The sequence below is a fragment of the Kogia breviceps genome, chromosome 4 (assembly GCF_026419965.1).
Source record: "Kogia breviceps isolate mKogBre1 chromosome 4, mKogBre1 haplotype 1, whole genome shotgun sequence".
NCBI lineage: Eukaryota > Metazoa > Chordata > Mammalia > Artiodactyla > Physeteridae > Kogia > Kogia breviceps.
The window spans coordinates 113696653-113712602 of NC_081313.1; the positions used below are offsets into that span (position 1 = coordinate 113696653).

General features: G+C 44.0%; 1 protein-coding gene across 1 annotated transcript in view; it reads right to left on the reverse strand.

Moving 5' to 3' along the window:
* TRPC7 (transient receptor potential cation channel subfamily C member 7) overlaps window positions 1–15313 on the reverse strand; it is a 125171-nt gene extending 109858 nt beyond the window's left edge. Inside the window, exon 1 of the mRNA XM_059060579.2 lies at window positions 14542–15313. Coding sequence (XP_058916562.2) covers window positions 14542–15294 — 753 coding nt within the window. The 5' untranslated portion in view covers window positions 15295–15313. The remainder of the gene's footprint in view (window positions 1–14541) is intronic.
* Between the last annotated feature and the right edge of the window lie 637 nt (window positions 15314–15950).

Consider the following 15950-nt stretch of genomic DNA (forward strand, 5'->3'; position numbering starts at 1 on the left):
CAGGGAACAGATCTAGGAGGTGCAAATGGGGGTCTGTTCTTGGCTCTCAGAGATGGTCTTGGAGCCAGACCTGCTTGTTAAAGGCTCATTATCTTGTGCATAGCAAACTGCACTGACTTTCTAAAAGTCCCGGAAGACACGGGTAAAAGATGAGTAAGTGATTGCATTTAAATAAGTTCAAATCTAATCAGGAAAATAAGATTCTAGTTTTTAGACTGATTTATCCAAAGAATGACCTAATACTTGGAAGTAGGACTTAAAGCTGTTTTGTAAAAATAAAAAAAGAGAGATACCAAGGCTTTGATATGCTTTTATTTCTCTCTACAGCTTCCCTTGTTACCTATGTGCTGATGACTCCCAGGTTTTTACCTCCAACCCCAACCTGTATTCTAAGGAGCAGATTTCAATATCCAACTGCCAAGTGGTCATCTACACTGGTAAGTCCCGCAGACACTTCGAACTCTGCATGCCTCAAGCTGAACACGTGGGTCTTCCAAACATCCAAACCCGATGTTCTGCTTTCTGCTTCAGGAAATAGAGTCCCCATCCTCTCAGCCTCCTGAGCTAGAAGTCCTGGGTTCATCTTTGTCTTCGCCAATTAGTTACCAAGATCTATGGATTCTGATCTAAAGAATCTCTACTGCCCGAGCCCTACTGCCCACACTCACAGTCGTGATCTTAACTCAAGTCCTTATAATTTAGTGTCTGGACTTTTGAATTAGCCTCCTGATTGGACTGTTTACCGACAACAGTTCCTTCTACCTGGATGCCAAACCACTCTCCCCTTGGTTAAAAAGCTACAGGATAAAATCCATGCATCTTTATTACCATATTTCATATACCTCCCTAAGATTAGCCCCCTTCCCTTAAACCCATCCAGCTGCATCTGTCTACCAAGCACACTGGGCCGTTCACGCCTCTGCACATGGTATTCGTCTGCCTTTATGTCTTTCTTTCCCTTCTCCATTTGCCAAACCCATCCTTCAAGAACCACTTCAGAATATCATCTTTTCCAGGAATCCTTATCTCACATCACCAGGCGGTTTGCTGCGCTCTTCTTTGTGCTTTCATAGCATATTGGTCCTACTCTACTATGTTGTATTTATCTCTCAACACTTCAGTCTCTCCCATTGCTTTGAGGACAGAGTTCAGGTCTCTTCCACACTTGTAGACCTAGGACCTAGTACAGTATCTGGCACACAGAAAGAAGACCACCACGTGCTGAAGACCATTTAACCATTCTCAGTCCGTTTCCTCAACTGTAAAATGGGAATAATCGTCTCTTCTTAAATCTCAGCTTAGATGTTGTTTATGAAAATGCCCTGTAGAAATGAGAAGCAGAAAGGCCTAGAGAAGTGGGGACTCAACAAGGGAGTCTTAGTAAAAGTACCTGGCTTTATGCATGAGGAAGATGAGCTGCAGTGAAGTAAAGTGACCGAGCCAAGGTCACAAGTCAGTTCCTGGCGGAGCCCTGGGTCTCCTCACTCAGTGCCCCCCGTGCTAGCATTGCCCCAGAGGATCGTCTTTTATGGTGGCAAATCACCTGTGTGACATATGCCATGCCCTGCGCAGAGTGTGACCACAAGGCTCCAAGCTATTTGGTTCCCTCAAGTAACCTCTGAAATCTGACTACCGTGAGCACACTCCTCACACATTTGCTTCAGGTAAAGAAAAGATCCAACCCTGTGTTTAAAAATCTGCTTTCTACTTTTGTAATCTTAGAGGGAGTACCATTTGGGGAAATAAACTCTTGCTCCTAGTTTTTTTAAGCCAAATTAAAACATTTTTTCCACATTTCCTGGCTCTCATCTCCAAGCTTACATTAAAATACCAGGTTTAAGAACATAAGAAATCAAGTTTCTGATGTCCTACAGGAAGGTATTAGGTGAATTCTTTGGAGTATAAACTTTAAGCAAAATTAATAATCACCAGAAAAGAGAACCTGTCATCAGACAGATTCTTGAGCTACTGCTTTCAAAGTATATGTAGGAGAAGCTGGAGAGAGCTATTAACTCAACAGGCAAAGCCCTGGTCTTCAACATGTATCAGTAAAAGGCGTGCTATCCTTCCCCAAAATGCAAACATGAGTTCTGATGCCCCAGGTCCAAGCACCTGTATTACTGGTAAATGGAAGTGTATTGTATTTCCAGGATGTGTGTATGGGGGTGAAGAGAGGAAGGAGAGAGAAGCTTAGCATCTCAGCATGGACCTTCTTAATGTTCAAAGCACTCATCCATCAGTAATTAGTAAACCTGCTCTGCAGCCCAGAAAAACAGGTCATTATTATTAATTTCACACTGTAGGTATGGGAGATGGAAAGAACATAATAATATGAAAGATAATCATGCTACCAAGCATTTGGGGAGCAGTTTTCTGTTTGAGAATTGACAGTATTTAGAAAAATTTAGCCTCAGTCATTCTTACATCACTGTAATTTTAGGACTAGGTACACAAGATTAGTTTCCTTATTTTTCCTGGGCCTTATACCATTCGGCATCTGTGGTGACCAGAGCCTGTACTCCAACTCCTTCAGGCTCCTGGGGTCGGCAAGAGTGCAGACAGTACCATACCACCTGATGTATCTTACTGAGAGCTGATGGAAAAGTCCATGGCCTCCTAGTGCTAGGGTAATACATGTTTTGAAAGGAAGCCTGTTCCAGGATATTAAAAGAGTGTTTATTATCCCTACACTGTGTTTGAGTGTATAACACTTACGGTAGGTACTGATCACATAGTTTATAAATGAGAAAGAAAGAGGGAGAGAGACACTAGTTCATCAAGGTCTAGCGAGATTTCTGAATGATGGAAACTTTTTTCCCTTTGCAATCAAATGCAGTTCTCTCAGTTTTCCTAATCGGTACTAAATGGAACTCTACCTGGAATCCAAGAGCTGCTATGGTATTTTCCAGCTTCTTACAATTCTTGGGCTTGAAGGGTAGCAGAATCTGCCACCCTAAAATGTGCCACTTTGTCATAAGGATTCTTTTGAGCTAAAGGCAATTAAGAAGAAGCAGATACAAGAAAAGCTCTCTGTCCTCCCCTGTTTGGCTAAAAGCAGAACATAAATTTGTAAAGGCTGTCCCTCCTCCACTCTCTACCAAGGAAAACAGATGTTAATCACCAGAGACAACTCTAGACCCTTACCAGCCCAGAGACAGCACCAGAGGTATCTACACAACAGCCTTGTTAAAACTAGCTCTCATCTACCATTAGTTTCCCCATATATTTACCTTCCCACAGTTTGATGCCCCTAGAAGCTCAGAGTTCTTTTCTGTTGTCATGTGTCTAAAAATTTATCCTTTTGTTACGATGTTATATAAGCCCAAGTTGTAACCACCCCTCTGAGTTACTCATCTCTGAGTTCTCTCATCTGTTTGCACGATACACTTAAAAAAACAGCAAATGCAGAGAGAGGCTTTCTCTGAATGCCCCTTTTCTGCCTCAAGGCAGATCCTCCAAAAGGAACTTGATGGCCATAAATCCCTTCCCTGGGAGCTTCTTGAACCAGGGAAGATGGGCTCTTGTCACAGGAGAGGAGGTACTATACCCAGACAGACTTTGTCACAAACTGTCATACCTCCCATCTGTTCTTCTACGCGCCCATTCGTGTTTCCTAAATTCATTTACTCTCCTCTAAAAGGCCTGCACCCCTGCCCCCATCCTCCGTTCCTTTCCCTATTAGATGGTATTTAATCCTGAATTCTAAGCCACTTCAGAGAGTTACTCATTTTTCCCTGGGTATTTCTCATGTATACACAAGGTATACGTGCTTCTGTACTTGTGTTTGTTTTTCTTTTGTTAATCTTTATCACAGGAGTCTCAGCTATGCACTCAGAAGGGTGGAGGGAAAATTTCTCCCCTACACAGGCAAATCTGTCTCTCCCTGGGCACGACTCAGACACCCTTCTTCACATGGCCCTTCCTTAGTCCCTGGGGCCCAGCCTCACCTCATACTGGTCCACAGGAGTTCTATGATGGGGCTCAGAGGTTTAGTTTTCACGAGTATGTGTAGGCACTCTCAAAATCATCAAAATGACATGAAGATTATTTTAAGTTAAAAACATCTGAACAAACAGTAGCTAAACTTTTGCTAACTTGAGGAGAGCCTCCCAAAAATATAGTTGCCATAAACCCTCTCTGTGGTGGGGCTGGGGGCGTGGTTTACAGCCAGAAAAGAGACTGACCACCTGGATGAGAACAAACTTCAGGACTCTCAAGCCTTCCCTTTGTTTCCCTAACAGCCCATGTGTTTCCTAAACATCCTGTTTTTCCTTAAACCCTTTTCTCCTCTTCCTTACCCTGCTAGGTTGGTATATAAAACCCCTGTCTGTAGCTGTTTAGGGAGCCGCTTCTTTTATGCACTTCTGTGTGCATGTGAATAAACTCTGTCTTTTCTCCTGTTAATCTGTCTGTTGTTAGTTAATTCACAGGCCCCCAACCATTGCAACCTAAGAAGGTAGTGGAAAAGTTTTCCTCAGGACACATGACACTAAAATTTTCTAGGAACGTGTTGATATCACATGGGGGAATGCCACAATATCCGGTGTCAATACATTAAATACATTGAAGTGGGTGCTTTTTTGCGGGCTGAGGGAGAATAGGGGATAAAGTATGAAGGGAAACAAAAATATAGTAATGATCCATCAAGTAGTTAGAGTATTAATTCAATTTTTGTACCTGGGGGTAGAGGGAGCACTAGGAGCAAACATACCAAAATATAAATTACTCTTAGATGGCAGAGTTAATGCTGACCTTTTTGTTCCCTCCACTTTTCTATATTCTCTAAAAGTTTTCTAATCCGTGTGTTTTATTCTCATTATCCCCAAACCCAACACTTGAAAATATTTTTCTCCTACTTGATAGGGGTCATGGCCCACTACTGTCTCCCTCATTGCTTCTGTCATCTACCTCCCACTTCTTAGCCACCCTGCCTCTCCTAGACACACACAGGCACACACAGACAGGTACACACACACAGACATGCACACGTACACACATGCACACACGCACATACACATGCACAACCCCCCCACATACCTGCACACGTACACGCACACACGTACACACACAGACGCACACACACGGAGACACATACACACACGTACACCCCCCCATACACAGACACGCACACACGTAGACACACATACACGTACACACATACACACACATACACGCACACACATACACACATGTACACAGACGCACACACATGGAGACATGTACACACGTGGAGACACATACACACAAGTACACACGCGCGCGCGCGCGCACACACACACACACACACACACACACACACGCTTTTACAGAATTAGCCTGTCTCTGTCTCAGCTTGTGCCTTGGTCAGTAGAAAGCATCAGTAGTCTCTGTCCTTTCTTCCAGAATGACCTCCTAGTTTTAGGACTGTCTTTGGTTCCCAGAATAACTGACTTTTGCGCTTTTATCCTGCCCTGCTCTGTGGGTCTGCCTAGATTCCTGGTGTCAGCCTTCCTCAGTTTCTCACCTGCTGCTCCCTATTGTATAGGGTTGAGTAGTATCCCTGCCGAATTCACATCCTTCCTAGAACTCGAGAATGGTACCTTATTTGGAAATAGGTTTTGCAGGTATAATTACTTAAAACAAAGTCCTACTGGGATAGAGTGAGCCTTTAATCCAACATGACTGGTCCTTATAAGAATGTCCTTATAAGAAGACGGCAAGAGACAAACACACAGGGAGATCACTATGTGACAACAAAGGCAGAGATTGGAGTGACATATCTATAAGCAAAGGCTTGCCAGGGAAGCATATATCCTACCCTGGAGCCTTCAGAGCCAACACGGCCCTGGTAACACCTTGATTTTGGACTTCTGGCCTCTAGCATGGTGAGAAAATAAATTTCTGTTGTTTTAAGTCACCACATTTGTGGTACTTTGTTTCAGCAGCCCTAGGAAATTAATATATCCACCTAGACGCAACTGGGATTTCACCAGGGAGGATTCTGGGTACCCAGAAGGGCCTCATCTGCCTCCAGTATCCTCCTGGTCTGATATTCTCAACATCCAGAGTCTTGGAGGAAGATGAGGGAGCGGCCTCCTTTGTGCCTTTATTTATGCTAAAATGAGCTCCAGCTGAACACAAATCAGAGATGAGATTAGATATTTTCCTCTACTTTAATGTAAGCTTTACTTGGGCCATGCAGCAAACACAGGGAGAAAGATGTCTTGAGAATCTGGAAAAACGCAGTGGAAAGATTGAAATCTAGTGGAAAACTTTTCATACTGGGGTTATCACTTCTGAACCCACTTTCTGATACCTTTGTGCTGGCAGTACTATGCCATGAATAGTTTTGCCAAGCCTGGGGCACGCCCTTCTGTACCTCCAAAGCTGAAGGTAGAAAATCAGAATCCTCATCACTGTCCTGCCCTCCTGCTACTCCACTGGGCTTCCACCTTGGGGAAGAAATAAAGAGCTGGCTCTGTTCTCCCTCCCCTCCCTGTGTCTCTGGAGAGCACTGAGAGGCCCTAGGGATAGAAGAAGTTCCTGGGAACTCCTAGATAAGACAGCTGTCCTGGAAACAGCCAGGAGCCGGTCGCTGTCTCTGACTGTGCTGTCACTCCAGCTGCAGTGCGTCTCCTGCTGGTTGAGATGTGCTGGTCCTTCTGCCACGCCCCCCTCCTGGGAGGACTTCCCCTTCCTACAGCAGTTGTCCAACTCCTGCCAGTCTTGTCCCCTCCAAGCCACTTCGTGCACTAGGCAGAGTGGATCTTTCCAAGCTGAATCACTCACCCACCTGCTGAAACCTTCAGATAGCTCCCCATTCACCCTACAGTGAATTCCAACTTCTTACCGAGGCTGCCAAGTGGTAAGGCCATGGCTGAGTGGTTCTTTAGCACCTCTATCACCTGTCACCTCTTCTGTTTACTCCCTATGATAGGAAGCTAGTCACAATTCTCTACACAGACCTCTCTTTTCCCTCTCTTCACTAGACTTTTTCATGTGCAGTTGCTGTGCCTGGAACCATCTTTCCCATTCCCTGCTGTCTATCTCTCTCATACCCTCCATTTTCATTTAAATATTGTCATCTCTGAGAAATCTTTAAACACATGCACACACTCACACAGAGTCAGCCGTCCCAGTAAGTCAGTGCTTTTAAAATTGCTCTTTTACTGCTTAGCGCTCAACATGATTTGTAAAGCTGTTTGTGTGATTATATGAAGAACGCCTATCTCCTCCACTAGACTGTAAGGTCCTGAGGGCAGGAACTTTATCTTTTCATCATTTCATCCCAGCACCCAACCCAGAGCCTGGCTCATACTAGAGGCTTAATTAAGTATTTTTTGCATGAATGCTGAATTTTCAGATAGCTCTGTAACTAGGGTCCATCCAGTTCTGATATTCTGTGGGTCTACAGACCATATTTCCATCCACCCTCCTGACATATTTTCCACATTTAATCTACATGTGAATTTGCTGCTAGTAAAACACATGCCTCCCTGTTGTTGGTATATTATGATTAATGTATATATAGAATTGTAACTTTTTTTCAGAGAAAAACTCTACATTTTCATCATTTCCTTTTGATGTAATTTGCACTACTACTCATTGACTGATATCCTCTAAGAACTGCCTCCATTTTCTCCATATCTCTGATATTTCAGACTGATAGTTGCACTTGTATAGGAAATTATTTTTTCCCAGTTTTTTTGTGTGTAGTGATGAATCTTTAACACAGAGATATTTTTCAAAAAATAATCTCCGTCTGTACTTGGCAGGAGCTCTGCTTTCCCATTTTCTCCCTCCCCCTCTTTGCAGCCTGTCTTTCCTGCCCATGTTGCTTCTTTTCACAGCAATATTTTAGCAGCATGCCAGGCTTCTTCAGTTTCAGTGGTCTGCATTTTTCCAATTGGAAAATACTCCCTTGACCTATTGTTAATCATGGAGCTCACACGTACAGCCTGTATTTTTTCTTATTCTGGAAATACCTTTGGGATTGGGGAGGGAGGCTCAGCAGAAATTGGGAAAACCCTTTCAACAGAGGTGGTGTTGAAATTTAAGTTGTGTTTATTGGGAAGAAAAGTTGTGGTGCTGAAAATCCAGTGGGCTTTGGGGAACAAAAAGGGATCCCCACTGCAATCTCTGGGGAAAAGTATGTACTTACTATGGGTCAGGTCCTCTTCAAAGAGTTTTATATTTTTCATCTCACTTAATCCTCACCAACACCCTCGGAGGTCATTATTCATTAATCACTCCCTGACTCATTTATTTACTGAACTAATATTTACTGAGTACCTAATATGTGCCAGGACATTCTGGAGGTTGAATGGGGATGAGGCATTGAAAGCTCATAACAATGGGGTGACTCGAGATGTCATTTACAGAGATTAGGGTAAGGGCAAGTGCTTGGGTGGGGAAAACAAACATTCCATTTCCGACACATTGCAATTCTTTCCTAACACCTGTTCCCTCCCCCATCTCCATTTTTCAAATAAGAAAACAGACTTCCAACAGATGCCCAAGATTGTATGGTTGCTAAGAGAAGACTCTGAACTGGAACCCAGGTCTTTCTGATTGCGGAGCCAAGCTCTGTGCTTTCGACTCCATAGCCTTGAGAAAATGAAGCATGGCTGCGCTGGGTGCTCACCCAAAGCCTGTCTGCTGTCCTTGTCCTCATCTAGCATAGTGGCCTCCTTTTGCCCATCTGAATACATGTCACCCAACTTACACTGTCTCCCTGTATTTTAGAGGCTAATACTCTTGGCATAAAGAGTAGAAGAGGAAAAGTCATTTAAGGCATTAGTTGTGACCCAATGAAAAACTGTCATTAAAGGACACATTAATTAGCTCATTTTCCTGTGATGACTCATTAATTAATGCTCTGGTGAAAGTGCTCCTCCAGACACTTAGGTAGAAAAATAGGGGCTTCCCTGGTGGCGCAGTGGTTGAGAGTCCGCCTGCCAATGCAGGGGACGCGGGTTTGTGCCCTGGTCCGGGAAGACGCCACATGCCGCGGAGCAACCAAGCCCGTGAGCCACAATTACTGAGCCTGCGTGTCTGGAGCCTGTGCTCCGCAACAAGAGAGGCCGTGATAGTGAGAGGCCCGCGCACCTCGATGAAGAGTGGCCCCCGCTTGCCACAACTAGAGAAAGCCCTCGCACAGAAACGAAGACCCAACACAGCCAAAAATAAATAAATTAATTTTTTTTTTAAAAGAAAGAAAAATAGAAAAAGACAAAGCTAACGTGGGCAGAATCACCTCTGTCTCTTCTCCTGGGATAAGCCAGTCCCTGGATCTTTCTCTCAGGTATGGAGACAAGCACACATGCTCTGGCCACATTTTACCTGTGCGTGCTTAGTGGGGGGGCTGCCCCGTTATAGCTCATCACCTGACATCTGTGATCTGTCTCTTCTGTGCTTACATTCTGCATCCTCAGGTGCTCAAGCAGAGGGATTAGGTGACACAGTCAGATCCCTGAGGGTCTTTTGGATGATATATAAGTGAGTGCTTTGAGGAGGTTTCTGCCTGATTCTCTTAAACAATAGCAACAACAACTAGCTTTTAAGACCTGTAGGCTTCACAGCTTAAAAATATTTTCCCAAAGGAAAAGGAAACGATTTTCAAGTCATTTCCTGCATATTAAGCAGGCATTTGTTTACACTACCAGCCAAGCTTTCAGACTTCAAGGAAGTATATTTTCCCAGGATGCTGGTCTGTAAAATTTAAAAATACTAAAAATATTCAAAGCATATGAGAAACAGGTGCAAACACAGATTCCTCCGGAGGCTGGGGGCAATGGGCTTGTTCAGCGTTGGGTACTGCCCCAGGCCCAGAGTGGGCTTTACTCAAGCTTCGTGGCTCCAGGCTCCAGGGTTCAGATGTGTTCCACAATATGAAGTCACTCCTTCCCCTTCTCCCCTCCTCTTCCCTTTTCCATTTTGTTAAGTTTGCAAGCAAATTGCAAACTGTCATCTCAACATCTCTACCTTCACAATGGGATCTCACTAGAGATCGTAGCAGGTGGCAAATTGGTCCGATTTATCATTATTTGCATTTTTAATTTGTGGTATTTTAGGCCCAGAGAGTTTTTTATGGGTCTTAAAATGGCAACAGAAACATTGATACATAATGCATTATCTATTTTTCATAATGCATGTAGTTAACAACCCATCGACAAACAGAAAAATCATCAGCACTTCAAGCAAGATGAAGTTATAGCTTTAGCTTTCTTTCCCCCCTGCTCTTCCCCTCTGTGGTCTCTAAGAATAAATTGCTTGTATCTGAAGCACAGTCTGCAGCCGCCATGCTGATGTTTTGTCAACAGGAAAAGCCTTCTTAGTTGCAGCTTATGATTCAGAATGACCAAATCTTAAATAACTATGTTAAAGTGTTTGTTGGGCTTCCACAGTTTCTTGACTTGGGAACACTGGGTACTTTTTCAATTTAAGCAAAAAGTGAGAAAGCAAGAGGAATACCTCTAATCCTGATCCTGCTTTCTGTTTCCTTCCAAACCCCTAAACGTCCCTCTACAGTATTCCTTTGTCATACTTTCCTTCCCCATCCCCTCCCCACCCCCACCAGACATTGCTGTTGGGATAACTCTAAGTTGGAAGGAAGAGAAATCCTTTTGAAACAAATCTGTAATCCTTTTGAAATAACAGCTCCACAGATAAACAATACACCTAGACTGGATGCCCAGGAATTTGACTGAGGAGATACCAGCAAAATAAAGGGGACCTTGAGCAATTTTATCAGAAGGATGATCAGTGAAGAAAACCATGCAGGCTAATTCAAGAGAAATGTAAAGACCTTATTGTGTTCATGGTGGCAGAGCTGTAACTCAACTGAGATAGGCAGATTCCTTATTTTTCCAGGCTACTCCAGGCACCTCTACACAGAAAGCCCATTCCATCAGGATGAAACACCTCTGAAAAGTCTATCGGATAGATTTTCCCTTTCTTTGTCTCCTACTGTGTAGATAAATCAGTTAACCAAAATGCCATTTGTGGGCAGTGCTCCAAGATGACACGTGTTCTGTTCTGTGTGGGCAAGACCAGGAAAACGCTCTCTGCCCTCCAGGAGTTGAGTGGTCATCGACACCAGACGGTGCAGCATATGATTGGCCTTCAGTTATTTAACGTGTGTTAGTTTTCAACCACCTTGTAATCTTTAGAACTTCCTCATTTCACCAGGTCCATCAAATACCTCTATTAAATCCATAGTTGTTGGAAGAGTTTAAATCATAGATAAAAGTAATCACTTGCTTCATCAGTGATATGATTATCCTTTCAGGATTTCCTTTATTCAAGTATTTACGGAGTGCTTACTAGATTACTGGGTACCATTCATGGCATTAGGGAGGCCTCACTGCCACATCAAGTTTTAATGTCTTTCTAGACCCAAGAAGATTAAAGAGATGTAAGAAAACATGTGCATAATTTCCACACTACAAATAATGGCTTGCTAGCAGGCATCTGACTCCAGCCAGAATTTACTGGTGACCTTGACATTGGCTCTACTTATTGCTAATGACTAAACTTTCTTCTGGTGATAAATTAAAAAGACTCTAAAAACAATAGCTTGGGCAACTGAATCCAGGTTTTCCTGCATATTTTCTAGTCAGGAAGAGTCACTCCCACAATGAGTGTTTTAGAGGATCTGGAGGACGACTTGTGACCTCTCCAGTGAGAAACTGATAGCTTTTTTATACAGTTGATGGCATTGGGTCGTCTCCATAACACATGGCTGCACTCATCAATGTGTAGTCCCTCTAGAGCAGAACAGACTCCTGAAGAGTACATTTTAGAACACATCACTTACTCTTTATTCTTTTATTGCAGTTTGACTTCCCTCTTGCTAATAAGCTGCCCTCTTCTCTGAGAAGATTTATAATGTCAGGAATGCACGTGCAAGGACAGTTTAATAAATAATAAAGTTCTAAAGGAAGGCTTATGTTAATTTATAATGCACCATTTGTCGACAATCTGAAAGACATTATTTCAAACAAAAGTAACTAGGGGATGTTAATAGCCAGCAAATGTATTTATGATAACTCTTATTCATTGCATTGTAGAAAAGATTTGTCATTATGTTAGTCATGTTCTTAATTGTACATAATTTTCATAATTTACTTTTAAAATCAAAATATCATAGTAGCTGCTTTCAACAAACTTCCAGTTTTAGATTATTATATATACTAACATATGCCAGACTTTGGGTTTTAGTAAAGAAAACAAATGGCTCAGATGTACTTCCAAATGTTAGTCTAGCATCATTTTATTTAGTAAGGCTGGCATGCTCCCAGGTTCCAGATAAATAGAGAATTGGGCAATTATCCAGATAATCTGATCCAAAAAACATTTTTTTGCTTGAATTGTTTTTTTCTTGGGCAGAAATATCTAAGTTAATTGGTTTAGCCATTTCTTGTATATGCTTGTGCATATTCAGTCTGAAGCCTAGGGAACAAGTAAAATTCCACTAAGCTTCCTTGGGATATCACTGGACTTATTGCTGGTAGGTGGAGTTTATTGTACAGAAACAAGGAAATGAGAGGCAATAGCCACATTCCTTGGGAGCTTCTTTGGTTAATGTCTACATCTACATCCACCAATTTTTCTAGATGAGGCTATGAATGTTACAGGGTTTATGGAAGTGGCTCCAGTTCAGTAGATGGATCCAAGATAAGGGGACAGATGGAATAAAATTAGTTTAATTCCAGGATTTTTCATCTATTCATAATTTGCAGTGCCCTGCAGCTTCCTGTAAGCCTGGTTCTTCAGTGCCTGGCTGTGGGTGATCCCATTCCTACAGAGAGGCTTCAATGGCCTCATGCATGCACAACTAAATTGTCCCCCTCTTCAGTCTCAGTGTCTCTCACTCCAAATCCTCTAATTCATGTTACCTACCAGGCAAGTAAATTTCCAAAACCATAGCTTTCATTTTAGTCTCCTAATCACAAACTTTCAGGTGCTCTCCATTTCTAAGAGGATAATATCTAGACTGCTTAGCTTGACCTGCAGGGCCCTCTGAGGTCTGCCCACTCATTTCTTCAGCTTTCCTTCTGGTGCTCCTACAGGAAGTCTTTATTGCAGTCACGTGGAGTATCTCATCAATCCCCTGGCTGCTGTGGGCCATCCTGGACCTCATCTTCACTTGCCTCCTCTGAAAGCCTACATCTCTCTTCCCACTGATTCAGTTCCTTCTGCTCATTAAAGCCTAGCCCCGTTCTGCTTCCTCCTTTGAGATCTTCCTGAACACGATGGTCCATGAGGCCTCCTTTGCTGTCAGTTGGTACCAATCCTTCGCCACCTAATTTGTGTCCCATGCAGGGGCAACTCTTGCCCTGACATCTTATTTGGACAATGAACTCCTTTCCTCCCGGTGACATCTTGTGTCAACCCAACATGTAAAACCTTTTTGCATGCTTCATGGCATCATAGGCTCTGACTGAATGGCAGGATGAGAAATTATGAGCCCAGTTGTATTTTCTACTCTTTCAGCCACACCTTCTGCAGTGGAAGGTATCTTTCAGATAGAGACAAGTGAAACTCTGAGAAGCCCAATGTATGAACAAGACCTCTGACTCACAACTTCCCAGAATGGCTAAGAGCTGGCTCTGGGGTCTGAGTGCCTAGATTATAACAATGGTTTTACTACTTATTGGCTACATGATACCTCCCCACCTCTGTGCCTTCATATAAAATGGGGACAATAATGGTACCCATACCAATGGTTGTTGAGGGGATTAAACAACATCATATAGGTAAGGAACTTAGTGCTTGGTACACAGTAAGTGCCCACTAAATATTTGCTTTTAATTTATTATTAAACTGTCAAAAGAATTAGGTCCCAGTTTTCTCTCTCAGGGGGAGTGACAGTTGACAGTAAAAGCACAGGACCACTATTGAATAATGGACTTTGGAGATGGGTCTCCATCTCCTGGACTAACCTGGTAGTTCCAAGTATTCTCAGGGGGTGTCGCCTTGGGCCCATCTACTGGGATGACAAGCCCAACTCTACAGAGAGAGTTTTATTTTTATTTTGGTGTACCTCCTCCTCAGCCCTTTGACATAACTGCAAGCCTTTCTCAATTCAGCAAGCTATTGCTATTGAATCTAGGATCAACATAGTAGTCTAGGTTGGGTTAGAGCTATGAACAAAACAAATGTGAAAACTGTACAGGTGAGACAACCGAGAAGTCCAAGACCTGGACTAGGAAACAACCAGAAGTATCCTAGACATTCCTGAGCTGCCTGGGGCAGAGCTGAGACATTTATACTAGAACCACAGTATTATCTTGCCTATGTGCTGCATGTCTTTTACTGTATGGATTTGCATTTAAGTCACCTCTTTACCACATTTATGTGGTTTCAAATATTTCACCTAATGGGCTGCTTTTCCTTCAGGCCTACATCTGCCACAGCTTGAGGAAGTTCCCTTCCTCCCCGTGAGCCTGAATAGGCAAGACCCAGTGTTAGACCAGAAGACAACCCATTTGGCTCCTGGACACACCCGGAAGAGCCCACAGGGCAATCTGCCTGCAGGGCGGTAAGTGGGAGAGTTACCTTGAATTCAGTCTCAATGTTGGCTAGTCTGGCTAGCTCATTGCTTAGCTCCAGCGCGGTGAGGACAGGGTCTTCGCTGGACAGGGACAAGTAGGCAGCACTTGCCAGTCCCTTGTAGGCGTTCATGCGGGAGCGCGAGTGGCTGAAGGAGTCCTTCCGCTGCTTCTCGGTGCACTCACTGCACTTGCAGAAGTAGTCGTGGGGCCGCTCGATGCGGGCGCCCTTGAGCAGGAGGATGTGTACGATCTCATACTCCTGGCAGTGGGCTGCCAGGATGATGGGCGTGATGTCGTGGGAGAAGCGCGTGCCGTCCTCGTCGTAGGCGTAGAAATCGTCGTCGCGCAGCTCCTGCTCCAGCGGGCTGAGCGTCAGGCGCTGGCCCTGCGCGAAGGCCGGGTGGCCGAGGATGGCCTCTACGATGCGCACGTAGCCCTTGCTGATGGCCAGCAGCAGCGCGTCCCCCACCCGCGCCAGGTTCTCCTTCTTGAGCAGCAGCTCCGTGACCTCCAGGTGCTCGTTGCCCACTGCCAGCTGCAGCGCGTTCTGCCCCATGTAGTCCACGCAGTTGAAGTTGAGGGTCTTGGACTCCTCCAGCATTTTCCTGACCACCGGGATGTTGCCATACTCAGCCGAGTCCAGAAAGCGCTCCTCTTCGGGCGTCAGGCTAGTGCCCTTCTCGTTGAACATGTAGGCGGGACCCCGGATGGCCTGACGGCGGCCCTTTTCCCTCAGTGTCGTGTGCCGGCGCTGCATCGTTTTGAAGGTGCTGCTCCCCGACCTGTGGGGTGATAAGGCAAAGATGCTAGTTACTCTCCCAGGATCCTGCAGGTTCCCCAGGGGCAGAGCAAACAAAAATTGTTGAGACGAAAAAGAATATCGTGATTGGAGTATTTTGAGAAGTTATGAAATCTTGTTAGAAATTATTGTCCTATCACTGAGATTAAGACAGATTTAATAACCTGAACTATTCTTATACTAATGGAAGAGTATTGGTTACGTTACACAGCAGTCTATCTGCCTTGGGTGGAGGAGTGTCCAAAAAGCTGAAATGTGGGTTTAGGCCAAGCTAATGGTGGAGGTGGAGAGTGTGAGGTCACGATGTGGCGGAAACAGGCCAAGGGCTGTCTGTTTTATTTCCATTTGTGCAAAGTTGAGAATGTCACTTAACTTCTCTGTGCTTTAGTACAATGCTTTTCTGTGCTTTTACCATTACAATGTGGATAACTTTTGCGTGCCATAGAGTCCATAGGAGGATTAAATGAGGTAACGTGCATGTAGAAAGTACTCAGTCCACGTTGGTTTTATTGTCCCCTCCTGCCTGTTGATGTGCCTAGTTCTTCAGGGGTTCTGCCATAGAAATGGCCACCACGGATACTGCTGCCTTTGCTTCAGGTGTATTACCCCCACTG